Source organism: Felis catus, chromosome B3, assembly GCF_018350175.1.
Source record: "Felis catus isolate Fca126 chromosome B3, F.catus_Fca126_mat1.0, whole genome shotgun sequence".
NCBI lineage: Eukaryota > Metazoa > Chordata > Mammalia > Carnivora > Felidae > Felis > Felis catus.
The window spans coordinates 102,017,815-102,044,884 of NC_058373.1; the positions used below are offsets into that span (position 1 = coordinate 102,017,815).

Here is a 27,070-nt window from a genome sequence, read left to right on the forward strand (position 1 = left end):
TTATCCCCCCTAAATTAATGCAGTGGCCCCCTAAGCTGTCTGTCCTCCAACTCTGATTACAAACCACACTTCTCTGCTTAAAATCCTTCCACTAGCTTTCCAGAGCTTCAGGATCAGGCCCTGGGCAAAGCATATAGGCAGGGTCTTCTGTGGCCTAGCCCCTGTCCACCTCTTTGACCTTCTTTCTCCTTTACTCCCCTGTCCATTGTGGGCTCTACATATATTAGTGCTTTTTATCCAAGTGTTTCCCATATTTCTCCATATTATCTCTCACTAGACTTAAGGACAGGGCAGTCTTACTCATCTTTGCACTCCAATACACAACACGGTTAAACCAAAGGGAACAGTCATGTATGAGAAGATCTGGGTCTCCCTCATCAATACCAACTGTAGGTGACAAGGAAGGGGGCTGTGGTGCTGTCTCCAGGGCAGCCTTGTCAGGGCACACAGGACCTTGCTCCCAGGAACCACCTGGTCTGGTAACCCATGAGCGGAGATAGGGCCTGATATCCATGAAGCCTCCTTGATACCCAACCCCTCAGAAGCTTCTGGAGCTAGGGTGCCCCAAACCGGCTCTCCTGGAACAAAGAATCCAGGCTTCTATACCATGGCCTCCTTCCTGTATTATTTCTATCTCTGGTAGTGAAATTTCCAGCAATGAAGTACTCACTGAAATATAGCTTCATTCACAGGGATGTTTCTATAATCTAAACAGTAAAAATAAATGAGAATAGGGAAGAGGGAGAGGAGAAAAGGAGGCCAAGAGGATTTTAAAGCCTTCTATGGGATCATTTCCATAGTTGTAAATGCTAGGAAACTGACACTCACCTACTTCAGGTTAAATTCCTCTTTGCAGCCCATATGGTTGCAGCTCCTTGCTGTTCATGGGAGAGAACCACACAAATGTGTTAGATCTAGAGCCGGGGTCTGCAAATTCTAGCCTGCTAGCCAAATCCTGCCCACACCTGCTTTTGTAAAGTCTACGAGGTACAAATGTTTTTTATATTTAAAAACTTTTTTAAATGTTTATTTATTTTTGAGAGAGAGTAAAGAGCACGAGTAGGGGAGGGACAGAGATATAGAGAGACACAGAATCCGAAGCAGGATCCAGGCTCTGTGCTAACACAGGACTTGAACCCATGAACCCCAAGATCATGACCTGAGCTGAAGTTAGACACTCAACCGACTGAGCCACCTAGGAGCCCCTGATTTTTATATTTTTTAATGATTAAAACAAAAAAAAAGAAGGTTTTATTACACATAAAAATTATATGAGATTCAGTTTTCAGTGTCCATAAATATAGTTAAATTGGAACATAGCCAGGGCTCCTGGATGGCTCAGTTGGTTAAGCATACAACTCTGAATTTCGGCTAAGGTCATGGTCTCATGGTCTTAAGATGGAGCCCCGCGTGGGGCTCTGCACTGAGTGTGGAGTTTGCTTGAGATTGTCTCTCTCCCTCTCCCTCTGCCCCTCCCCGGCTTGCACGTGCACATGCTCTCTTTCTCTTTCTCTCTAAAAATAAAAAATAAAAAAATGAATTGGAACACAGCCATATCTATTCATTTACATATTGCCTTACGGCAGCTTTCACACTACAATGGCAAAGTTCAGCAGTTGCAACAGAAACCACCATGATCTGCCAAGTCTAAAATATTTCCTATCAGTCACTTTGCAGAAAAAGTTTTGCAATCCCTGATCTAGCGTACCAAAAGGACTGAGAATTACAGAGAAATAAAGATGCAAAAATTCAGATGAAAGCAATGATTTCTTTATTTCATCCAAGAATTCACATACTTTATCTTTATCCTTTTTTCCCCCAAAACTTACTTCAGCTGTAACGTTCGAAGATATTTCAAATAGTCGTTACAGACCCTATACTTACCTTTTTTCTCTTGGCTCCATATATGTAGATAAAGATGTATATATATATTTTAAAGATATATATTTTTAACTTTGAACAAAAGAAGTACAGGCACACGATTTTTTAAAAAGTCAAAAAGCGACAGGTTTACAATTTAAGCAAGAGTCGACCCCACCTCCCCATTTACAAACAACGTCTTAAAAGTGGTTCACCTGTATCTCCTTGTAGTAACTTAACTAAAAAATGTGCTTAATTGCTCTTTCTTGATTGTTCAAGTTAGATGTTATCTAAACTGTGTCGTCACAAATGAAGATAGAGGTTATCTTACAACTTTTAGTTAACTCAGTAATCAGTGTTTACTTTATGACTGTGTAAATATTTCTCACCACAGAGACAAGTAGCATTCCATGGTTATGTTTCTCACATCCATATTTTTGTTTTCTTCCATGTTTTTAAAAGCTAAGAGGGGGAACTCTGTGTCCCAATACTGTCAGAAATTCTAGGTCTCCAATAATGATCTTCCCCAAACTCAGTACACTGCAAATTATCAGAGCAATTACATATCTATAAAACAGATTATGAAACACAGATGTTGCTTAAAAAATAAACAGTCTGTTCAGAATTACAGGCACTCAGGTCTGCACTCCCCTTCCATGTCACAATACCTCATGTGGCTTTTACATAAGAGTTTTGGCCCTTTGCTTTCAATCCTAAAGGAAAAGAGTAAGAAGAGTAAGGAGGACAAGTCTGCATTGCTCACTTCATCTGCTTACAGAACATGTTATTGAAGAACCACTGCCCCCAGACTTCCCTGTTCCAGCCTCTAAAACTGAAAGTAAATCAAAGAGGCCAGGACTCCCAGTCCACGAGCTATTTTCTTAGAATTCGATGTTAACTTACGACTTTAAAGGTTCTCAACAAGAACCACCTGAGTTACCTGCCTAATCCCAGAACTTTCTTCAGTGTGAGACCAAGACATTAAGGTGGACAGGGATCAAAAATCTAATCCACCTCCAGGTGGAAGGACTCTAAAAATCACAATCCAAACCTCAAATGATCACTTCACATACTTTGGGTTGAGAGCTGACTTATAAGCAAGAACTTTCTTGTTACAAACAATGCTGAAATGAATAAACCTTGTACACAAACAACACTTTGACACATACACAAATACATGTAAAGGATAAATTCTCAAAAGTAGGATTGTTGGGGCAAAAAAAAAAAATATATATATATATAGTTGTTTCCAATGACATATAGAGGATCTTTCAGAATTTGATCTTTTTTGCTTATACTCAATATGATTTCTAGATCTATATTGTTCAGGACTACATGGTTACGATTAAATTGCATTTTCTATGCATCGTGTATACTTACTTCTCTAGGCTAATTAGGGAATGATTTATCATAGATTGCATTTCTAACCCCAGCACCTCCCCATGTTATGTTTGCCTGAGTACAGTCCCTTCTAATGCCACCTGTTTATATCATCTACCCCCCACCCCTATTCTCTATATCCCTTCAATTTCAAATTCATCCATGTAGTGTTGTTTATAATCTCCTCAATTCCAAGCTCAGCAATGCTCTTACTTTTGCAGAAACAGTGGGTTATAATAAAGGTAGCTCCACACTGATTCACTATAGACCAGTAATTCTGACCCAACAAAAGGAGACATCAGGCCATGGTGTGTGCCATGATGATTTGGAGTACCCTGACCAGTAACAAGGAGAAAGAATATGATCATTTCTCAGAAAGAAACTGAGAGGGCCCCTCCTCTCAGAGATTATCTCCTCTCAAAGAAAATAAAATTATTTTCATTCAACTGTACTTAGAAAAGGTAAGTATCTTTTGACTTAGATCAAATCCCTTTTAGAAATAATTTTAGCAAAAGTCTTCCAGTCTGTCTTTAGACACAAAGCCACATTAAACAAAATATGATTGCCTCAACCACATGAGCAGTGTAGTTAGTACCAGCTTTGTTAAAGATAGAAGTCTGAATGCTTATTGCATTTGGCAGTTTAGTGATTTGATTTTTGCTGAAAATAACATTTTGAAGTATTGGACAACCAGAGAAATTAAAGAAACGTCTGTCCCATATCCTCTAGGAGAACATTGGCCATAATCTTTGAGACCCAATTTGATAATAAATGTATTACGACTTTAACACAAAGGTAGAACAATGAAAATATTGTTCACTTAGGAATATATTACATTTTTAAAATGATACTCAATGTTGGTAATACTTTGTCTGGAAGCAATCTGGAATATTTACCAAAAGTCTTTGTGTGTGTGTGTGTGTGTGTGTGTGTGTGTGTGTGTGTGTGTGCGCGCGCGCGCGCGCGCGCGCACATACGCGCTTAAATTTCCTCCTGAGAACAGTTTTCCAATAACCTCAAAACACACCCTTTCACTTACAAACAATTGATGTACTAATCACAAATCATTCTCATCTATTTATTAGCTAGTTTCAGTAAAGCCATACATAATCCAAGGTCTTTCTTTACAATGTCCTAGTGTTTTTATTATTATTTTAACAAGATGAACTGTGGTTTCCGTATACTGTCATTAGAAAGGACTAAAGATCACAAGCATACTGAAATGCAGAACTCAGATCTCAAGAGTTTTTTTTTTTAATGTGAAGATGTGGGATGTGAGATTATAATAAAACAATACAATGGACCCTTGTGCTGTTAGAACTGTTTACTTATCTTGACCCTGTGGAAGTGGATACCAAACCAAATGTTCATTATTAAAACTTAATACAAATACACACACACACACACACACACACACACACACGAGTACAAGCAAAACTGGGAAAATCTGAATAAGATTAGTGAATTGTATCAATGTCAGTATCCTGGTTATGATACTGTATGATAGTTTTGTTCAATTTAGCATTGAGGGAAACCATTGCAAAGTATATAAGGGATCTCTGTGCAATGTTTTTCACAATAGCATGTAGACCTACAACTGTCTCAAGAAAATATTCTGTTTAAAAATGTGAATCTGGGGCACCTGTGTGGCTCAGTCAGTTGGGCATCCAACTTTGGCTCAGGTCATGATCTCATGGCTCGTGGGTTTGGGCCCCGCATTAGGCTCTATGCTGACAGCTTGGAGCCTAGAGACTGCTTCAGATTCTGTGTCTCCCTCTCTCTCTGCCCCTCACCCTACTCACATTCTATCTCCCTCTCTCAAAAACAAATAAACATTAAAACAAATTTTAATAAAAAAATAAAAATATGAATCTGCCAAGATAAATGAAGTGCAAAGGTGCCCCTAGGTAAAAGAAGAAATTAATCTGTGTACTATTTACTAGGAGACAGTTACATATAAAGGGATAACTATATATGTAGAGGTTGGGAGGTGTCATGACTAGTTCAAGTGAGGTCATCCATTTTTGTTAAGAGAGGGGAAGAAGGAAAAAGGGGGAGTGACTTTCTGTTCTAGTAAATCCATATCTAGAACCTTATTCTTGGGAAATAGAAATGTTTACTATAGCATTATTTATAATAATAAAAAACTGGAAACAATCTATAAGTTCTTCATTATAAATTTGAGCAATACATGATGATATTCCCATCATGGAATGTCACATAACCATTTAAACAAAGTTGTAAGATACCAAGAGAGGGAAAGGCTATGTGTACTTTACAGTATCTAAAGAATTAGACAGTTACATGGGGATAACGAGGAGGCAAAGACTGGCAGAGTATATATCAAAGTGTTAATAATGAACACTAAAAAGAAATTTGAGACAATCTGAGAAAAGGTCAATGCAGAATGGGTATGATATTAAGTAATCATTGTAGATTTTTGTTGGGTGTAGTAATGCGTGTGTGTTTTAAGTCCTTCCTTGCCCTTTATTCATTGGTGTTACATATTGAAGTAAATACAGATGAAATGAAATGATGTCTGGACAAATTTGTTCTAAATAATCCAGGAGTGTATATATATTATTTTTACAACTTTAAAATAAATGTTAAGAGTAGTTATCCCTGGGCTGTGTGATTATAGGTAACTAGTCCTTTTCTTTATACCTTCCTATATTTTCTAAGTTTTCTATGATGATCAACTAAAAAAATCAGGGGGAAAAAGTAAGATATATTTAGAAAAATCAGACCAGAGAATTAAGTTATTTATACACGCGTAATTGCAGCACTAATTATATTAATCTGGAGACAGTCCCTTTTAAGGGGCAATTTACCTTTAGACTTATCAGCTGAGTGGTTGCAGATGCCCTTAACTGTGGATGGTGGAACCGATTGCTCACAGCTCGCAGAAGGATCCATGCAGCTGCTTTTCTGTCCAAATCACCTGGACTTGGGCCCAGTGGCTTCCTGATGTGTCCCATGGCTCTGAACAGATCTATCTTAGACTAGTGGTTCTCAACCAGAGGAACCCACCAAAATAACCAAGGGCAGTTTTTTTTTTTTTTCAAAATACAAATACCAAGTAAGTCTTCATAGGGTAGAGACACATGTATTATCTAACAGTTCCCCAGGCAATTCTGATTCAAATAAGCAAACTGATATACATTAAATGCGGTATAGGAATAATTCTCTGTGTGTATTAACTTGCTTACATACGCCTTAAATATTTTTGGAATTATAAGTAAGAAGGTAGTAAAAAGCAGTCATTTGGGGGAGGGGAACTGGGTGCTTGGGGACAGACTTTTCACTGTGTTTTTGAATTGTATGCAAATGAATGCATTCGCTATTCAAAAATGGTGACAAGTGGGGAGAAAAAATTTTAAGAGCCTCTGCTTTAAACACTCAGCTCATCAGAAGCACTTCTCATTGCTAAAGTGGTCAAACTTCTGTAAAGTGGACACATTTTTTGGCTGAAATTTTTGCTAAAAAAAGTTTCCAAAAAAGCATCTAATGTTGATCTAAGAACACTACAAATAATAATCTTAATGGATCTCACATTCTGATAGTTACAGAAACCACTCACCACTTTAGAGCGACACATTTTACCATTAAAAGTACAAACAGCCTCCATGGAGGAAAGAGGGTTTTCAATTTACAATAATAGTAAAGCATTTCATAAAATATCCCTGGTAGTAACTATTGTCTGGCTTACTCACAGGCAGAAGTAAAAGTAAGCTTTTCCTTAATATCATTTGTGCTGTTTGCATTTTGTTCTAAGTACATGTGTTACCAGTATAAAAAAAAAAAAACATTTTTTTAAAATGTGAGCATTTAAGACCGTATGACCAGATGAAACAATACACGTAGCCAATTCACAACCCTATCTTTGCACTTTTGAGTTCAGAGGACAAGGCCAATTTACATTTTCAAAAATCAGATTCCAATTCAAAACAATGGGGGCTCAGCGTTACAGAGGTCACCTGGAAAAGATTAACTAACTACAATGATGAGCTGTTATGAGTAATCTAATGGCCTGAGCCCATTGACTAATAGAAAGACCAACAGATGGAGCAACAAGATAGGAACCTCTGTTCTTTAATCCAGTGGCAGTGATGCAAGTCATTTAATCTTCCTAGAGCCCAAACTTGCTCACCGATAAAATAGAAATGTTCTTTATTCAAGAAGACTGTCAAGAAAATAATACTGTGGGAAGTTCTATTGAATGTTTACCCCACTTTAAAAGAGCACCTTGGGGGTGCCTGGGTAGCTCAGTCAGTTGAGCATCTGACTTCGGCTCAGGTCATGATCTCACAGTTCATGGCATTTGAGCCCTGCATCGGGCTCTGTGCAGACAGCTCGGAACCTGGAGCCTGCTTCAGATTCTGTCTCCCTCTCTCTCTCTGCCTCTCCCCCACTCACTCTGTCTCTCTCTCTCAAAAATAAATGAACATTTTTTAAATAGATAGATAGATATAGATAGATAAGCAAGCACCTTGTAGGAGCACCTGATTGGCTCAGTCGGTTAATTGTCTGATGCTCAGGTCATGATCTCCCAGGTTTGTTAGTTTGAGCCCTGCATGGGGCTGTCTGATGTCGGTGCAGAGCCTGCTTCAGATCCTCTGCCTCCCTCTCTCTGTCCCTCCCCAATGTGCATGTACTCTCACTCTCTCACTCAAAATAAACAAACATCAAAAAAAAAAAAAAAAAAAAAACCAAGCATCTAGTAACAACTTTTCCAGATTTAACATTGGGTACACATGTACATGTGCACATCACACACAGTGTTAAATCTGGAAAATTCTTCTTCCATCCCCCCAAAATTAAAATGCAGGGAACAAATGATCAGTTTTCAAAACTCAGGGTTTCACCTTGATTTACATTTTTTTTTACAATGCTCTAGTTAAAAAGGCCATGAGAATTTATTGTTGACCTATCTATACTTCAAATGTATAAGACCCTTTTTATTTTATAATTATTTTATAAATATTAAGTTTATGTGGAAAATTCTGTTAAAATATTCAAGGATTGACATAAAAAAATCACTCTCCTCTTACCCCTTCATTGTGAGGTGATTTTGACAATTGCTAAGCAAAAAAAGGTCAAATTAGATTTGAATAAGGACTTCAAGTTCACATGCTCCTAGGTCACAGTGAATCAACTTTCAGGAGAATCAACTTTCAATCCAGAAATGAGAAATGAGAAATTTTGCTCTGAGATTAGTTGTCCTTGGTTAAAGTTACTTTCCAAATGACCAATATGAAATAATCCTGTGGTTCCTGCTAGTTGTTTTAAATTGATTTAAAAAAAAATTTTTTTTAACGTTTATTTATTTTTGAGACAGAGAGAGACAGAGCATGAACGGGGGAGGGTCAGAGAGAGGGAGACACAGAATCTGAAACAGGCTCCGGGCTCTGAGCCATCAGCCCAGAGCCCGACGCAGGGCTCGAACTCACGGACTGCAAGATCATGACCTGAGCTGAAGTCGGCCGCCCAACCAACTGAGCCACCCAGGCACCCCAAAATTGATTTTTTTTAATTTACTAACTTTTCTGTCTCTTTTCAGTTTATCCCTAGGTTGTAGATGTGAAATGACCCTCCAAAGAGAAAAGTCTCCGTAAAGAAATTTACCAGTTAAGATAGGATATGACTGAAAAAATTAGTATCATCACACATATAATGGGAAACCCCACAAAAAGACAAACTAGAAAGAAAAATATCCCATTGGTCTATTCACTCAGCACATTTCAAGTAAGAAAAAATCCAGGAAAAAAAGAGGGAGAAGAAACTCATCCTAAAATGAGAAGAAAATCAACAAAGCAGAAGTGTGACAGCCTCAGAGGAAGTTTTCACACATGCCCAGGCATTTCATCCCAGACTCCCCTCGACACAGCCTTCTCTGCACTGACCAACAGCCAAACCACATCTCTCTGGGCAGCACAGTCAGTTCCAGAAGTTAAAGGATTTCTCAAAAGGTCAGGGTTGTGGACACATTGCTCAAACCAAACAGGAGAATGTAGAAATAAGAGGAAAAGCGGATGGATGAATTAGGGCTGTGTAATACATGTGCTAGGAGTTATCCCAACAGGATTTGTAAGCAAGTCATAACTACACCATTAGGGAGAGAATAAAAGAAGCTGCTTAAAAACAAGACCTGGTGTGTCACTTCCTTCTCCACCCCAGTCAGCCAGAGCCAGCCTGGTATCCTTACTCAGAGGGCCATACAGATGTAACAGCAGTCAGGCACCCAAACACTCCTACCGTCCAACCCAAACCTTGGAATTCCCCAAGGACAGGACCTCAAAGTGATGGCAAGTCCTGGCGGATTCACTATTTCCAGTCCTATAATAACCCTTCCACCTTAACCAAATCTTGGCAGCCAAGGAAGCCGTGTGGTAGATATTTTATAACTAAAGCCTATCCAGAAAAGATAGACCCCCCCCCCCCCACCAAAAAAGGAATAAACTCTATTCCATACCTGGGTGGGTGTTACTGGGTTACAAAACTAAAAAGAGCTGTGTCCAAGTTGAAGGGTGAACCTGCACTACTCAGTGCTGCCTCAGGATCCAGGCTGCCTTGGGAATAGGAGTTTAAGGTCATGGAGGAATGTCATAGAAGACAGAAGCCCTTTCTCTTCTGCTTAATTGAAGTTTCACTTCATTCAGGCAGCCACAGACATCCCAGCAGCTGACATTTCATGAGCTCACAGGGATTTCTCCAAAAACAAATGACCAAATAAATGGTAAGGATAGTATAAAAGAAAGGGAGCAAGAGGTGAATCTACAACTTTAAACAGACTTAAGAAACATATCAACCAATGAATAATCCAAAGAAGAAATTAAGAAAATTCTATTTACAATAGCATCACAAAGAATAGAGTAGGTGATGAATACATGGAGCACAGATGATACTTAGGGCAGCAAAAACTACTCTGTATGACAGTGTAATGGTGGATACACATTATTATGCTGTATTATTATATTGTCCAAACCAATAGAAGGTACAACACCAAGAGTGAAACCTAATGTAAACTATGGACTTTGTGTCAATGTTGGTTGATCATTTGTAACAAATGCACCACTCTGCTGTAGGATGATGATAATGGGGGAGGCCACATGAGCATGGGCAGGAGGTATAGGAGAAATCTCTGTATCCTGACCTAAACTGTCTAATAAAGTCTGTTAAAATAAAATAAAATAAAATAAAATAAAATAAAATAAAATAAAATAAAATAAAATAAAATAAAACAAAATAAAATAAGATACTTAGGAATAAACTTAACCAAGATGGGGAAAGACTTAAACGGTGAAAACTACAAAACAGTGATGAAAGAAATTAAAAACATAAATAAATGGAAAAAATATCTCATGTTCATGGATTATAACACTTAATATTATTAAAATATTCATACTACCCAAAGAATCTCTACATTCAATGAAATCCCAATGGCCTTTTTTGCAGAAATAGATTTATATGGAATCTCAAAGGACCCCAAATAGCCAAAACCATTTTGAAACAAAGCTGGAGGCCTCACACTTTCTCTCTCATTTCAAAACATATTACAAAGCTACAACAATTAAAATAGTGTAGTTCTAGCATGAAGACATATAGACCAATAGAACAGAATAGACAGCTCAGAAATAAATCCGCATGTATATGAGCAAATGATTTTTGACAAAGGTGCCAATGCTACACAATGGGGGAAGAGAATCTCTTCAACAATGGTGTTGGAAAAACTAGGCACCCACTTGTAAAAGAATGAAGTTGGACCCATACTTTACACCATACACAAAAATTAACTAAAAATGGATTAAAGATCTAAACGTGAGAACTAAAACCATAAAACCCCTAGAAAAAAGCATAGAGGGAAATCTTCACAACGCTCAAATGGGCAATGATTTCTTGGATATGACCCCAAAGGCATAGGCAACAAAAGTAAAAGTAGACAAATGGGACTACATCAAACCTAAAAACTGTGCATCAAAAGAAGCAAAGACTGAAAAGGCAATCTATAAAATGGGAAAACTATTTGCAAACTATCTGATAAAGGGTTATAAAGAGCTCCCATGCTCAATAACAACACAAAATAAATAACCTGATTAAAAAAAAATGGGCATAGGACCCAAGTAGACTTTTCTCCAAAGAAGATACACAAGTGACCAATATGCTTATGAAAAGATGCTCAAGATCACTAATCGTCAGTGAAATGCAAATCCAAACCACAATGAACTATTATTTCATGCCCCCTTAGGACGGCCATAAACCAAAAAAGCTGGAAAATAACAAGTTTTGGTAAGAATGAGGAGAAATTAGAACACTTGGTACACTGTTGGTAGGAATGTAAAATGGTACAGCCATTTTATGGAAAACAGAATGGAGGTTCCTGAAAATTTTTTAAAGAATTACCATATAGAGAGAATATAGAAATTCTATAATCCCACTTCTGGGTATATATCGAAAAGAATTAAAAACAGGTTCTCGAAAGAGACTCATAAATATGGAGAATGAACTGAGGGTTGCTGGAGGGATTGTGGGAGAGGGGATGGGCTAAATGGGTAAGGGGCATTAAGGAATCGACTCCTGAAATCATTGCTTCACTATATGCTAATTTGGATGTAAATTAAAAAAAAAAAAAAGCAGGTTCTCGAGGAGTTGCACACCCATATTCATTGCAGTATTATTCACAATAGCCAAGAGGTGGAAGCAATCTAAATGCCCATGAATACATTAATGAATTCTAAAAATGTAGTATATACATTGTGGAATATTATTTAACCTTTACAAAGAAGAAAACCCTGTCATACAACATGGATGAGTCTGGAGAATATAATGCTAAGTGAAATTAAGCCAGTCACAAAAAGACAAATACTGCATGATTCTACTTTATATGAAGAATCTAAAGTAGTCAAACTCAGAAACAGAAGCAGAATGGTGATTACCAGGATTGAGGGGAGGGGGAAAGAGTTCAGTGGATATAAGTTTTCAGTTTTACAAAATGAAAAAGGTTCTAGAGATCTGGTGTGCAACAACGTACATATAGCTGTTACTAAGTGTATACTAAAAATGGTTAGGATAGTAAATTTTATGTGTTTTTTTGCCACAATTAAAAAAAAAACAGATCAACCAATTGCAATGTATGGAACTCATCTGTAGCTTGATTCAAACAAGCAATGAATAAATTTATGAGACAATGAGGGAAAATTGAATGCCAACTGGATATTTGATATTAAAGCATCATTTTTTGTGTGTGATAATGGATTTTTTTTATGTAATTCCTCTCCTTTTAGATAATCAAATATTTCATGGGTGAGATAATATCTGGAATTTGCTTTGAAATAATCCAGCGGGGATGGGAGGTAACGGAGGAATCAAGATGGCCATGAGTTGAGACTTATTGAAGCTAGGTGATGGGTACATGGGGGTCACGTAATTATGTACTATCTACTGTTATGTATGTTTTTTTCTTTTTTTAAATTATTTTTGGGGCGCCTGGGTGGCTCGGTCGGTTAAGCATCTGACTTCGGCTCAGGTCATGATCTTGCAGTCTGTGAGTTCGAGCCCCGTGTCGGGCTCTGTGCTGACAGCTCAGAGCCTGGAGCCTATTTCAGATTCTGTGTCTCCCTCTCTCTGTGACCCTCCCCTGTTCATGCTCTGTCTCTCTCTGTCTCAAAAATAAATAAACGTTAAAAAAATTTTTTTAATTATTTTTTACGAAAAAATTTTGTTAATGTTTATTTATTTTTGAGAAAGAGACAGAGTGTGAGAGGGGGCAGGGGCAGAGAGACAGGGAAACACAGAATCCGAAGCAGGCTCCAGGCTCTGAGCTGTCAGCACAGAGCCTGACGCAGGGCTCGAATTCACGGACCACAAGATCATGACCTGAGTTGAAGTCAGATGCTTAACCGACTGATGCTTAACCGACTTACCCAGGCGCCCCTGTTTTTTTTTTTTCCATAGTAAAGATAAAAATAAACATAAACCAGGTACCTCGGGGGAGAGGGGGGCGGCTATCGTGTATTTATACTTCACCTTGAACTCATCTACTGAGACTCCCTCTTCTCACCATCAACAAGTGGACCCAGGCCCTTCAGGGTGAATCCAGGTGTTCTGTGTTGGCAGCATTCTCTAAAACCTTTGGTGTCTGCAACTGCTCTTTCCCTAAGCGACAAAACAGGGAACTCAGCCAATCTTTAAAAGTGAAAAAACTCAGGGGCAGCAACTTGGGCTTAGTTGAGCAGCTCGTTGTTCTACTGAGTTATGGTTTTAGGAATGTGGTATTTCAATAAGCAATTCTAGATTGGGTGGCTAGATTCACCGCCCAACAGTCCACAGAGTCCTTGAAGGAGCAGCAGGCCATTCCAGAGCCCCAGAATCTGGGCACATGGACATTAGTGAAAGGCAGGGGCCTCTGCCTAGGTAGAGCAGCAAATGGGGAGAAGAACCCCAAAGGAGGTATGGACAAGGGCACCAGACACAAGACAGAAAAGAGGCAGCAAAAGCTTTGCACTTCGTTGGAAGTTTTGTCCAAGGCAGGCTCTTCCCTAGAAGAAGGAGGGAAATTCTCTTCCACTCCCAGCCCCAGCCTGCTCTTCGTCCAACAGCTCCCACACAGAAACAGCACCAGTTCTCAGGAGGCTGATGTTTTTCAAACTTAGATTTAGGACAATAGGGACATGAGGGCCACTCAGACTCCTCTTACCCCAGGCCTCCTCTTCCCTTACCAGCCAGAAGGTGAGGACAGTAATACCCAAACCAAATACCAAAGGAAGACAGAGAACCCCAGGTTAATTTCTACTGCCACTGGGATTTATATTTTAATAGCTTGATGACTGAGGGAAGCCCTTATGATGGGTATCTTTGGTAAAAGAGAATACAATTAAAATAATCTATTGTTATATCTATACAAGTGGTTCAGAAAGAAACTACTTTCACAAGAAACTATGGTATAACACTTTAATAATTTCAATAGAACCAACTTCAGAAACAGATGCACGCATACATAAAATTCAAACAATTGAACAGTGTACTTAAATGCATCAAATTCTTAAAAATCCCCAAAATGGATTCACAGATATGAAAATTTTAAAGTACTGCAGACTAGAGTAAAACAGACAAGATTATTACTTTGCATTTACCAATAAGACAATAGCCTGTAGATACATTAGACCTTTATGAGAACACTTGTAGGAAATGTTAGAGACTCATTAAAAAGGAACACAATTGATCTCAGAAAGATGAATTTATAGCTAATAATTTCTTTGGTCCTCCAAATCACATCTTTTTTTACTTCAAAATACCAAACATGAGTTGAGTGCTTAATTCTAGTTCTTAAATGTCTAAACATTAAGCAGGATAATGTTTATATCAGATTAGATTTTTTTTAAAGGAACTCAGAATGAATTAACACTGTATTTCAGAAACTCCAAGTATAGAAAAATATAGAAAATAGAAGTAGGGAAGAATTTTTTTTTTAAACATTACTTCTGGGGGCGTCTAGGTGGCTCAGTTGGTTAAGCAAACAACTCTTGGTTTCAGCTCAGGTCATGATCTCATGGGTTTGTGAGATCAAGCCCTGCATTGGGCTCTGTGTTGACAGAGCAGAGACTGCTTGGGATTTTCTCTCTCCCTCTCTCTCTCTCTCTGCCCCTACTCTGCGCATGTGTGCTCACTCTCTCTCTCAAAATAAATAAATAAACTTAAATAAATAAATAAACAGCACTTCTGCCACCATGTCCCATCATAAGTCAAATGACATCAAAGTGGCAGATTTAGGACCATCAAGGTTAAAGAAAGCACTGCAATTAGTTCTTAAGGTAACAGAATAAATCTGAAGAGCATGAGGTCAACCAAATAAGAGACGTTTCCATGGAATGACTGTGGTTGTGTTTTTGCAGGGGAGTTGGGTTTTTTCTTTGTTGTTTTAATTTGGCCCACACTGCCCCAGTGGAGGAAATTTCAGGTAGTCATTAATAAGGCAACAGCTTCCTGGAAGAAAAGACCTATATACCACTTGAACAGTTACACTGAAGACAAGACCCACAGGGACCACAAGAGGAGCCAATATGGGGGCTTCCTATATTTTCCAGTAATTCCAGAAAATTACAGTGCATTTTCATAGGCACCAACAATGCAGCTTTCATTAAACATTGGGTATCGGTCACAATGCAGTCCACGGTTAGTTCATTCTGCCATCTTTCATATTCACAGAAGCTATGGTTCTGCAGACCTGAAAATGACGGACGTTCTCAAAAGTTTCTGGAAATACATAGAAAAATACTTGATAAGACTTTAAAAAAAGTTTTGAGGCATCTACAAGGAATACACAAAGTAAGCTTGCAAGAGACTTCTAAAGGTAAAATTGTGAGGACTAGTTATTTGCAGTGTTGGTACTTAAGTCTCATAAAATAATGGCTTTTTAAAAAAATGGCAAAGGTAGCTACACTCTAAGTGGTGTGATATTCGCATCAAGGCACAGAGAGTTAAATGTCTAAATCCCTGTATGTTGACATGGGAATACATTCGTAAACAAAAGGAACAAATTCTTTGTACTTGAATTCAAAAAAGAACAGAAAGTAGAAACGTGACAGTAAAATCAAAAACATAGATATCCTACCACCTTCCCTTTCATGACTAACATTATAACTGGACACTTAAAAAATAAATATATAAAAAATAAAGTGCCCTGGCAGTTTATGAAATGTGATTATGGTGGAGCCTGTTGGACTTTGTGTTTGCAGAGCAATGCTGCATGCTGTACAGGAATTATTTTAAGCACTACACCATTTTTGTTTGGGGAGGGGAAAAAAAAAAACAGTATATTGGCCATAATTTCCTCCCATTCCCAAAATTCCTACGCTTATGAACCCAATTACCATAGTATTTGAACAAAATACTTGAGTTTTTCTTCCTTTCCAGCACCCAATGGTTATCCAAATGGCAGTGATTTTGTGCATGTAACTTACACTATTTGGCAGTTTCCTTGACAGTTACCACTAAAAGGTGGCAAGAAGAAAGTAGAGGGCTCACCCCTTTATTAATTATTTTTATTTCATTGCTATAAATAATTATTAAACACAATTAGTGACAAGGGATAAAGTTCACATCTGTAACAACTGGAAACGGAATGTACAAACAGTTAAGACCAGACAAACAATGTTTCTAGTGGCACAATCTGCAAACCACAGGACACACGCTGAAGTTCAGCTCTTAATGAGAGTTAGAAACTCTTCCCGAGTCTTTGGATCTTCCCGGAACACACCCAACATCGTGCTGGTCACAGTTTTGCTGTTCATTTTCTGTACCCCTCGCATTACCATACACATGTGTCTACAAAACAAGACAACAAAGGTGGCTTAAAGAAATCGACAGTTGCTGGTTTGGTTTTTAAAGTAAGAAGCAAGCCAAAAAGTTAAATCTGATTATACTGAGTTCACAGCTACCAGCTGTATCCAATATCACTTCTTAGACAGATTTGACCTGAAGTTTTCATTAAGTTTCTCAGTGGTTGAGTCTTTGATGCATCTAGCAGAAGGGGAAAAAAAGGAATTTTCTTTCTTGTGAAAATACTACAAGGGGTCCGCAGAAATACGACAACTTCTGGATAAAAAGAAATACAGAATTTTCACTTGAACAATCTTTAGGACCCAGACAACACAATGCTAGCTTAGGTGCTAGGAGAAACACTGAAGTATGCTGGTCTCACCAGGCGAATCCAGAGAACGGTGACCACAGTGAGCCTAAGCAACCTGATGAGGCCAGACAGCATGCACAGCACAGAACTCATGCCATGCCAGGAGAATGGAGAAGATGTGCGCAATTCCCGTAATTCATTCTCACTTAAATAAGTGTCTTCAGGTGCCCTGTGCACACAGTCTTAGCTCCATTTTTTAAAACGTGTGACAAAATATCAGGAAAAGTCTGCATAGAGCAACAAAGAGCTAAAGAAGAAATCAAGAGAAGACATAAAATGCCACGGTTGCACACATCACGACACGGATGACTCCCTACACCTCCATAACCCTCACCAAAAACAAAACAAAGCCTGTCTCCTGCACCCAGGTTCCTATATCAACAACACAGTAAATCAAAGAAAGAGGTTAAAAAAAAGCTTCAGTCTCAGAGACAGAAAATGGGACAGTGTCAATTGTGTGCCACCACCCAGCGCTGGGAAAAGAGCAGCACTAAATATCACTTCCATGCACCACAAGGACATTATGAAAGGCAAACATAGACTTACGTTGCTTCCACCACCACCCCAACTCCAGCGGGCCGCAAGGCTTCTGTGATGGCTACCGCGATTTGTTTTGTAAGACGCTCTTGAACTGTGGGTGTGACAAGAAGCTCGGTTTAGGAGTCTGACACACCCAGCCGTCTTTAGTGTATTTGTTGTCTTTAGAATATCTGAAGTCTTAAAAAGCAGACTTCTGTGAGGTTTGAGAGCCAAGGCACACCAGCTTTTCCCAGTTTGCTTTCTCTGCTGCCTGGCCCACAGAGGGCAGCTGTTCAATTCCCTCACCTGCAGAATAAGTACTGACGGGGGCTCAGCACCACTGGAGGGAATGGTAAGAATGACAGCTGTCTCTTAGGTGTGCAGTGAGACCAACAGAATATTGATAACAAGCACCTCCATGCAAATGGACAAGTAGCTCGCAACAGGATTAACAAAGGCGCTACAGTCCAAGTATTGAATTGTATGTAAAGCTGGAGACCAACCATTTAACCCTACGCAATGCAGTTCCTGTGCTGAATAAACAACTCGTCTCTGAAAACACATTAAGAGTGTTCACTGCAGGCAGCACTGCATCTATTTGAAAACTGACAAAATTTTCAAACATCTATTAGAGCAGGAAATGGTTAAATCAAGCCCCAGCACAGCCGTACAATGGAATGCTAAACAGCCAGCAAAATCAATGAGATAGTTATGTGCATGTGGGGAAAAAAAATGTTTTATTTGTTAAGTGAAAAAAAATAGGGGGAAAAAAGTGAAGCCCATTACATACAATATGAGGACATTTAAAAATATAATAAAAATAAATTGAAAAAAAAATAAATTGATTTCAAAATGTTGGTAGATGCATGAAATACGAAGGAGTGTGCAAATACATCAATGATTTCTTCTGGAGGCTTGAAACACTGCAGACTTTCTCTTTCTATCTTATATTCCTATGAGGTTTTGATTTTGGTAAGTCGCATGTATTCTACTTGAAATAAGAACAACAACCAAAAATACTTTTTCCTTAAGAAAAAAATGTTTTTCTGTAAATAAATGTTTAAAAATTTACCTTGTAATCGTCTACTATAGATTTCTACAATCCTAGAAAAGAAAGAATCGTTTTAGTTAATCATAAATTAGTTTGAAGTGGAATTCATAAGCTTCTTCAAAAGACTAAAAGGACTTTATTGAAGCAATTGTAGGGTGTGGGCAGGAGATTGAATCTTCTAAGAGGGGAAAAGATACAAAAACTAATGGAAATGAGAAGAGGGAGGGTCTTGAGGAGACCACGAAGCATGACACAGAGTGGTACTTCCCAATGTCCCCAAAGAGAGAGAATTAGATGAACATTCACTTAGGAAAAACACAATGGGACGTAAGTTTAGAGCTCCCAAGTCATCAATTTTAGGCCAAGTCTCAAGTGTTCTAATTAATCATATTGTTTAATCACAGCTTAAAGTTCAAGTTAAAAATAAAAGACTATTTGTTAATTAATAGCAGGCCACTGTCAACTATTGTACCCACTAAACCTATTAGGATAATCAGATTAGAACTGAACAGACTTCTTCAGACATCTCTTTATAAGATAGATCTATATAAGCACTCAATACGATTAACTCCCCAAATTAAAAGCCTGCTGATCTTAGCTTATAACACAATCTGTCAAGTGATGGATTTTCCACTTTCAACATCTTTCACTCTAACTTGTGAAATGTAAAGATGGCCACGTGAATTACTCATTTGAGGATAACAATTCACGTTAAGGATCTTTTTTTCAAAATTTGGCTTTTTAGTCCTGAATTTGGACTCAATTTAAGGATCACCTCACCTATGAGGCATTTTATGGCTCTTCCTCCCACCATTATGCTGCTCAGATAAAACTGAAAAGTTGTTCCTTTATATCCATTACAGCCAATAAAGTCAGTAATGGGTATGCCACCCTGTTTACCACTCATCCTGAAGGCAGGAGCCACCCTGATTCTTCTTTGTGTTTCTAGTAGATTTATAACATTGAAGGAATACATGTTTTCAATTTTGAACAAAAACCTGAGGAAGGATGGTATTCAAGCTCCTGGATAGGTCTCATTTCTTCCAGACCAAATCTTTCTATATATTTCTTCTGACAGTTCTCCAGTTGATTATTTTCTGTTGTATTAATAGGAGATGCCATTAATTTAAAAATTAGTAATGTCGGGGTGCCCGGGTGGCTCTGTCTTGATTTCAGCCCAGGTCACAATCTGACAGTTCATGAGATGGAGCCTGCATCGCACTCCATGCTGACAGTGTGGAGTCCGCTTGGGATAATCTGTCTCCCTCTCTCTCTGCCCCTCCCCAGCTGCGTGTGCTCTCCTTCCCTCTCTCTCTCAAAAATAAACTTTAAATAAATAAATAAAATAAAAATTAGTAATGTCTTCCTTCTCATAGTCATTTCTTTCTCTCGAGAATTTCAGGTGCAACATTAGACAACAGTGATAATATTAGGCATCCATATTTTGCTCTACACTTTAACAGGAATGCCTCCAACATTTGCTATCACCCATGATGCCTGCCTGTTTCTGGCAGATAGCCACTCTCCTGCCAAAGGAAAGCCATTCATGTAGATCATTAATTGAGTGCCTTCTACATGTATGATTACGTGATAAGCAGGGCCCCTGTGCTCAGAGAGTTTATAATTTATTCCTAGTTTATTCATTTTTCATTTTTAAGTAAGCAGTAGGCATTGAACCTCTGTCTTCTCAGCATTAAAAATAATCATATAGCTTCCCTGAATTAAAAAAAAAATCTTTATTTTTCCCTCTTCCTTGAAGATAATTTGTTGAGAGGTATTTGTTGAAAGTAGAATTCTAGGGGGACCTGGGTGGCTCAGTCGGTTGAGTGTCTGACTTTGGCTCAGGTCATGATCTTGCAGTTTGTGAGTTCAAGCCCGATGCTGGGCTCTGTGCTGATAGCTCAGAGCCTGGAATCTGCTTTGGATTCTGAGTCTCCCCCTGCCTCTCTCTCTGTCCCTTCCCCCACTCACACTGTCTCTCAAAAATAAGCAAATATTAAAAAGAAAGAATTCTAATTTGACACTGATATTTGCCTTTTAACGTTGCCATTAGCAAACAATCATCAGTCTAATTGTCATTACCCTCTTAGGTAATATTTTTCTCTGCCACTGCTTTTATGACATTTCAGAATGTGTACCCTGAGGTTTTTTATGTTGTGTCAGATGGGGGTTTAATTTTATTTGCCCTGTTTGGGATTCATTAGGGTCCCTAAATCTAAAGACTATGTTTTTTTCCATGTGCTCCCCAAACCTTTTCAGCCATTACCTTCTCTAATATTGCACCTACCCCATTACCTCTGTGATCTCCAGGAATTTCAATCAAGGACATTAGACCTCTTCAGTCTTCCATATCTCTTACATTCTCACTCATATTTTCCACCTAGCCCTCTGTGTTACATTCTGTGCAATTTCTTCAGACCTTTCTTCTAGTTCACTATTTTTTACTGTGTCTAACCTGCTATTTAATGTAACTGTATTGGGCTTCAATCCAATTATCACTTTTTTTTCCTAGAAGTTTTTTTTTTTTATAAGAAGAACCTTTTTTTTTTTTTTTTTTTTGAGACAGAGAGGGACAGAGCATGAACAGGGGAGGGGCAGAGAGAGAGGGAGACACAGAATCCGAAGCAGGCTCCAGGCTCTGAGCTGTCAGCACAGAGCCCAACACGGGGCTCAAACTCACGAACTGTAAGATCATGACCTGAGCCGAAGTCAGACGCTTAACTGACTGAGCCACCCAGGTGCCCCAGAAGTTTTGTTTTAATCTAATTCTGAAAATTTGCCAAACTTTCGGTACTCTTATTTTCTAACGTATTCGTTGTATATTCTGCATCTGCTAGCTTCAGTCTCTTCCCTGTTTGACTATTTGTTTCATCTGACTCTGACCCACGGTAGGTTTGTGGTTTTTTTTGTTTTTGTTTTTACTTTTGGTGAACTCATGCTCCTTGGAATTCTTTGAAGCTGAAATAAAAGTGCATCAGAGAATGAGCACTTGTCTCTGCAAGGTGCTGGAAGGCTACCTCATTGGCAACCTCTGAAATTAAATTACTGCCTTGGGTTTTCTGAGGACCACACATGGTGATGTGAATTTTGAACCCAAATCCTTGTGAATACATAATTATGGGTTCTTTTTCTTGCACTCCCCAGAACAAAGCTAACAGGTAATATCTCTCCCAATTTGGGGTGGGATAGGGAGGACAGAAGTCTGACTTTGACTCCAGTGCCAGCTAATTCTTGTGAATTCTCACTGGAATTGCTTACACTTCCACCAATGTTTGAAATGCTCACACACATTATATCTCAGTATGCTATACTAGGAGGGATATCATTACCATCTAGTTTACCATACTCCCAGAATCTATAGTTCTTGGAGTTAACCTCCTTGGGTCATGATGAAAACAATACTTGTGCCTGTTAGAGGAGTTTTTTGGGGTTTTTTTGTTTGTTTTTGGTATTTAGGATTTTTACAACTACATTTATAAGTGAGATTAGTCTATAATCTTTTCAAATGCTAGCTTTACCAGACTTTTACCAGGAATAGGTAGCTTTATCAAATTAATTGTATAGCTTCTCAGGTTTACCTGAATAATTTATGCAACATTGGAATTAGTGGTTACTTGGAAGTTGCCTATTAAATTGACCATCCACTCCTTTCCCTCCCACCCAACTCACATTACTTTGACTTTTTCTAATGGTTACTAGTCTATATAAGTTTTCCAACTCTTGGTTCATTCCCTTCTCCATCTTTTTTTTTTTTAACTTATTAAGATGTAAAGTTTCTAAAACATACTTTTAGTTACATAGCCTCTCATTTCTAGGTATAAATCTTTCTCCTCTCAGACTTCTAAGCAATCTATGATGTATGATCTTTTTGGTTTATGTTTTCTATTCTTTTTTAATTTTCTAATTTAATCATTTGATTTTCTTCTTTCCCATTTGTTCTATTAGCTTGCTTTACAATTTCTTTTTCTTTAAAAAACATATTGGATGCTTAATTTACTTGTAGTGTTTCTTTAAAAAAATTTTTTTTTTAATGTTTATTTATTTTTGAGAGAGACAGAGACAGAATGCAAGTAGGTTAGGGGCAGAGGGAGAGGGAGACACAGAATCCGAAGCAGGCTCCAGGCTCCAAGCTGTCAGCACAGAGCCCGACGGGGCTCAAACTCACAAGCTATGAGATCATGACTTGAGCCGAAGTCAGTCGCTCAACCCACTGAGCCACCCAGGCGCCCCTGTAGTGTTTCTTATTTAATAATGCAAGCATTTGTAGCTAAAAATTTATCTCCAAAGTGCAGGTTTTTAAAATTTTCATCTTTACTGAGGTATAATTGACATAAAAATTATAAAGATATTTACAAGTGTAGGTAAGATATTTAAAGTGTAGACTGTGATTTGATATATGATGCACTGTGGAAAAATCCCATCTAGTCAATTAATACACCCATCACCTCACATATTTATCTTTTTTTTCCCCCAGTAAGAACAATGAACACTGGAGTACAGATGTCTCTTCAATATCCTATCTTTATTTCCTTTGGATATATACCCACAAGTAGGATTGCTGAATCATATGCTAGTTCTATTTTTAATTTTTTGAAAAATCCCCATACTGTTTTCCATAGAGGCTGCACCAGTTTACATTCCCACCAAGAAAGTACAAGGATTCCCTTTTCTCCACAGTCCCACCAATACTTATATCTTTTTTATAATTCTGTAGCCATGCTAACAGATATGAGGTGATATGTCATTGTGGTTTTGATTTGCATTTCCCTAATGATTAGTGAAACTGAGCACCTTTCACTTACCTGTTGGCCATATGTATAACTTCTTTGGAGAAATGTCTTTTCAGTTCATTTGCCCATTGTTAAAAATTGGATTGTTTCTTTGCTATTGTGTTGTAGGAGTTCTTTATATTTTTTTGCACATTAACCCCTTACCAGTTATGTAACTTGGAAATATTTTCTCCCATTCTGTAGGTTGCTTTTTCATGGTTTCCTTTGCTATGCAAAAGTCTTAGTTTGATGCAGTCCCACTTATTTTTTATTTTGTTGCTTTTACTTTTCCAGAAAATCATCACCAAAACCATTGTCAAGGAGCTTACCCTCATGTTTTCTTCTAGTTTTATGGTTTTAGGTCTTATGTTCAATCTGTTTTGAGTGGATTTCTGTGTATGGTATAAGAAAGGTATCCAGTTTTCCTAACACCATTTTTTAAAGTTCATTGATTTTTTTTTAGTAATTTCTGCTCCCAACATGGAGCTCAAACTCATGAACCCAACATGAAGATCACACACTCTACCTACTGAGCCAGCTAGGTGCCCCCCCCCCCCATACCATTTGTTGAAGAGACTATCCTTTTTCCATTCCTTGCCCCTTTGTCATAAACTGGTCATATACGCATGGGTTTATTTCTGAGCTCTCTATTCCATACCTTTGGCCTCTATGTCTGTTTATATGCCGTTGCCATTCTGGTTTGATTTTATAGCTTTGTAATTTAGTTTAAAATCATAAAGTGTGATACCTCCAGCTTTTTTGTTCTTTCTCAAGATGGCTTTGACTATTCAGGGTCCTTTGTGGTTCCATACAAATTTTAGGATCATTTTTTCTATTTCTGTGAAAATGCTGTTGGAATTTTGAAAGGGATTGCATTGAACCTATAGATTATTTTAGGTAGCATGGACATTTTAACAATATTAATTCTTTTAATCCAATAACATGAGATATTTATTTGTATCTTCTTCAGTTTCTCTCATTAATGTCTTATAGTTTTCAGTGTACAGATATATCACCTCTTTGATAAAATTTATTCCTAGGTATTGGTGCAATTGTAAATAGGATTGTTTTCTTAATTTCTTGGACAGTTTGTTAACGTATAGAAACACACTGACTTCTGGATATTAATTTGTATCCTTTATAATTTATTAGTTCTAACAGGTTTTTGATGGAGTCTTAAAGTTTTTTTCTTAAATTTATTTATTTTCAGAGACAGTGAGATTGTGTGGAGTATGTATGAGAGAGGGGCAGAGAGAGAGAGAGGGAGAGAATCCCAAGCAGGCACCATACTGTTAGCACTGAGCCCAACATGGGGCTCAATCCCACGAACCATGAGATCATGACCTGAGCCGAAATCAAGAGTTGGATACTCAACTGACTGAGCCACCCAGGTGCTCCTTTAGGGTTTTCTATATATAATATCATGTCATCTGCAAATAGAGACAGTTTTGTCTCTTCCTTTCTGACCTTGATGCTTTTTTCTTGTTGTATTGCTCTGGCTAGTATTTCTGATGCTACATTGAATTAAAGTGGTGAAATAGGGTATCCAGGTGTTCTTGTGTTGTTCCTGATATTAGCTGAAAGCTTTTCCTCATTGACTATGAAATTAGCTATGGGCTTCTCATATATGGCCTTTATTATGTTGAGGCACATTGCCTTTATATCCAGTTTGTTGAGAGTTTTCATCACAGATGGATGAATTTTGTCAAATGTTTTTCTACATCTGTTGAGATTACCATATGACGTATACTTCATTTTGTTAATGTGGTTTATCATTGCATACGTTGAAACATCCTTGTATGCCTGGAATAAATCCCCCTGGATCAGAGTGTATGATCCTTTTAATGTATTGTTCAATTCAGTTTGCTGGTATTTTGCTGAGAATTTTTATATCTATGTTTGTCAGGGATATTGGCTTATAGTTTTCTTGTATAATTTTCTGTTTCAATATCAGGTTTAATGCTGGCCTTGAGAAATGAATTTGAAAGTATTCCCTCCTATTCTATTTTTTAGAAGAGTTTGAAGAGGATTGGTATTAATTTCAAAATGCAGTTTTTTACTTTGAATTGCACACACTGACATACAGTGTTTGTATCATTATGATTTTCTATCACATCAAAGGAATTTAAAAGAAATTTAACTTCCAAATAGTTGGTTTTTAAAAATAATTTATTAATATATAGTTTCTTATTACACAATAGTCTATTCATTTTTTTTAAGTTACAGCTAGTTTTTGACCAAAATCCTATTACTCTGCTTTGTATATCCTTTTTTGTACATCTCAATCAAACATTGAGAGGTAATTGGTGTTCCCACTCACTTCTTTGGAGTTTGTCAGTTTCTCTATGTATTTCATCTAGCTCCTGTTCTGTTTTGAACCCATTTGACAAAAAAAGATTCATGACCACTTTTATTATGCAAACTTCAATATAAGAGGACCCACCTTGTCTCCTTTGACAAATTTTGCATTTTCAGCTTTTGTAATTTTTTTTTTTTAGAGAGAGTGAGCATGAGTGGGGGAGGGGCAGGGAAAAGGAGAGAGAAAATCTCAGGCAGGCTCTGCACTTCCAATGAGGGGCTCAATCCCAAGACCCTGGGATCATGACCTGAGCCAAAATCAAGAGTCAGACACTTAACCAACTGAACCATACAGGCATCCCTGTAATTTTTTTTAAATAAAGGGCGCATGATTAGGTACTTATAAAATCTGTGTTAGGTCCTGTTTCCTGTGTTGCATTATGCTTTCTCTCCTCTTCCTCCTCCTATGACAACTGGAAAAGTAACCTGGTGACACCTTTGCAGGTAGATGGTATAATTTAACCCTTGCAAATCTTAACAGTATTTTTGATGCCTTCATATAACTTGACTTGTCACCAGGCTGCAAATTCTCAACCATGGCTAGAGCAAAGAGCAAAACAAGCAGCAGAGGGTAGAGCTGGATCACAGTGGGACTTGCCAGCTCAAGTAAGGAGTTTGAACTTTATCTTAAAAGCTATGGGGAGCTACATCAAATCCACACTTTAGAAAGTACATCCTAATAGTGTATGAGAGCAGATTTAAGGATGCAGAGAGATTAGAGGCAAGGAGGAGTTCAGGGTTTTATAATCCAAGAAGAACATATGCAAGGCCCAACAGAGTGGCAGCAAGGATAGCAAGAAGGCAGCATGGTAACAGGAGGGAAGTGGGGGTGCTGTAGGAGGTCAGTGAGCATACAACAGCAATGGATGGATTCCTTCTCACTCCTTGCACCAAAATACATTCCAGATGGAGTGAAGATTTAAATATAAAAATAAGGCCATAAAAATAACCCAAAAACATGAGTTTATGACTACATAAAAATTTTAAACTTCTTTATGGAAAAATGATATTATCGAACAAAATCAGAAGACAAATGACAAACCTGGAAAAATTATTCGCAGCACCTGACCTAACTGGTTTAACATTCAAAGACCTCATACAAATCAGTAATAAAAAGATAAGCAATCCAATGGAAAAATTAGCAAAGGCTAACTAAGAGAAGGCAGTTTCTATAAAGATTCAAACTCTATTAAAAAAAATGCAAGTTTTAAAATTGCAAATTAAAACAGTAAGTACCCTATCCCATTTATCAGTTTGGCAAAGATTGAAAAGTGTGATGAGGGGCGCCTGGGTGGCTTAGTTAGTTAGATTGCCGACTTTGGCTCAGGTCATGATCTCATGGTTTGTGAGTTCAAGCCCTGAGTCAGGCTCTGTGCTGACAGCTCGGAGCCTGGAGCCTGCTTCAGATTCTGTGTCTCCCTTTCTCTCTCTGTCTCTCCCTTGCTGTCA

The 27,070-nt window shown here is 38.0% G+C and overlaps 1 protein-coding gene across 4 annotated transcripts in view; it reads right to left on the reverse strand.

Annotated features, from left to right (window-relative positions):
- Window positions 1-15,288: 15,288 nt before the first annotated feature.
- Window positions 15,289-27,070, reverse strand: part of GCH1 (GTP cyclohydrolase 1) — a 46,543-nt gene continuing 34,761 nt past the window's right edge. The window contains exons 4-6 of one of the 4 annotated variants that reach the window (XM_023255703.2): window positions 18,516-18,547; window positions 17,471-17,555; window positions 15,289-15,489 (exon numbers count right to left, since the gene is read on the reverse strand). In XM_023255703.2, the coding sequence (XP_023111471.1) occupies window positions 15,480-15,489; window positions 17,471-17,555; window positions 18,516-18,547 (127 nt within the window). In that variant the 3' untranslated portion in view covers window positions 15,289-15,479. Of the gene's footprint in view, window positions 16,561-17,470; window positions 17,556-18,515; window positions 18,548-27,070 lie in introns of all 4 variants that reach the window. The other 3 variants (XM_023255705.2, XM_011283385.3, XM_023255704.2) reach the window with 3 other exon arrangements.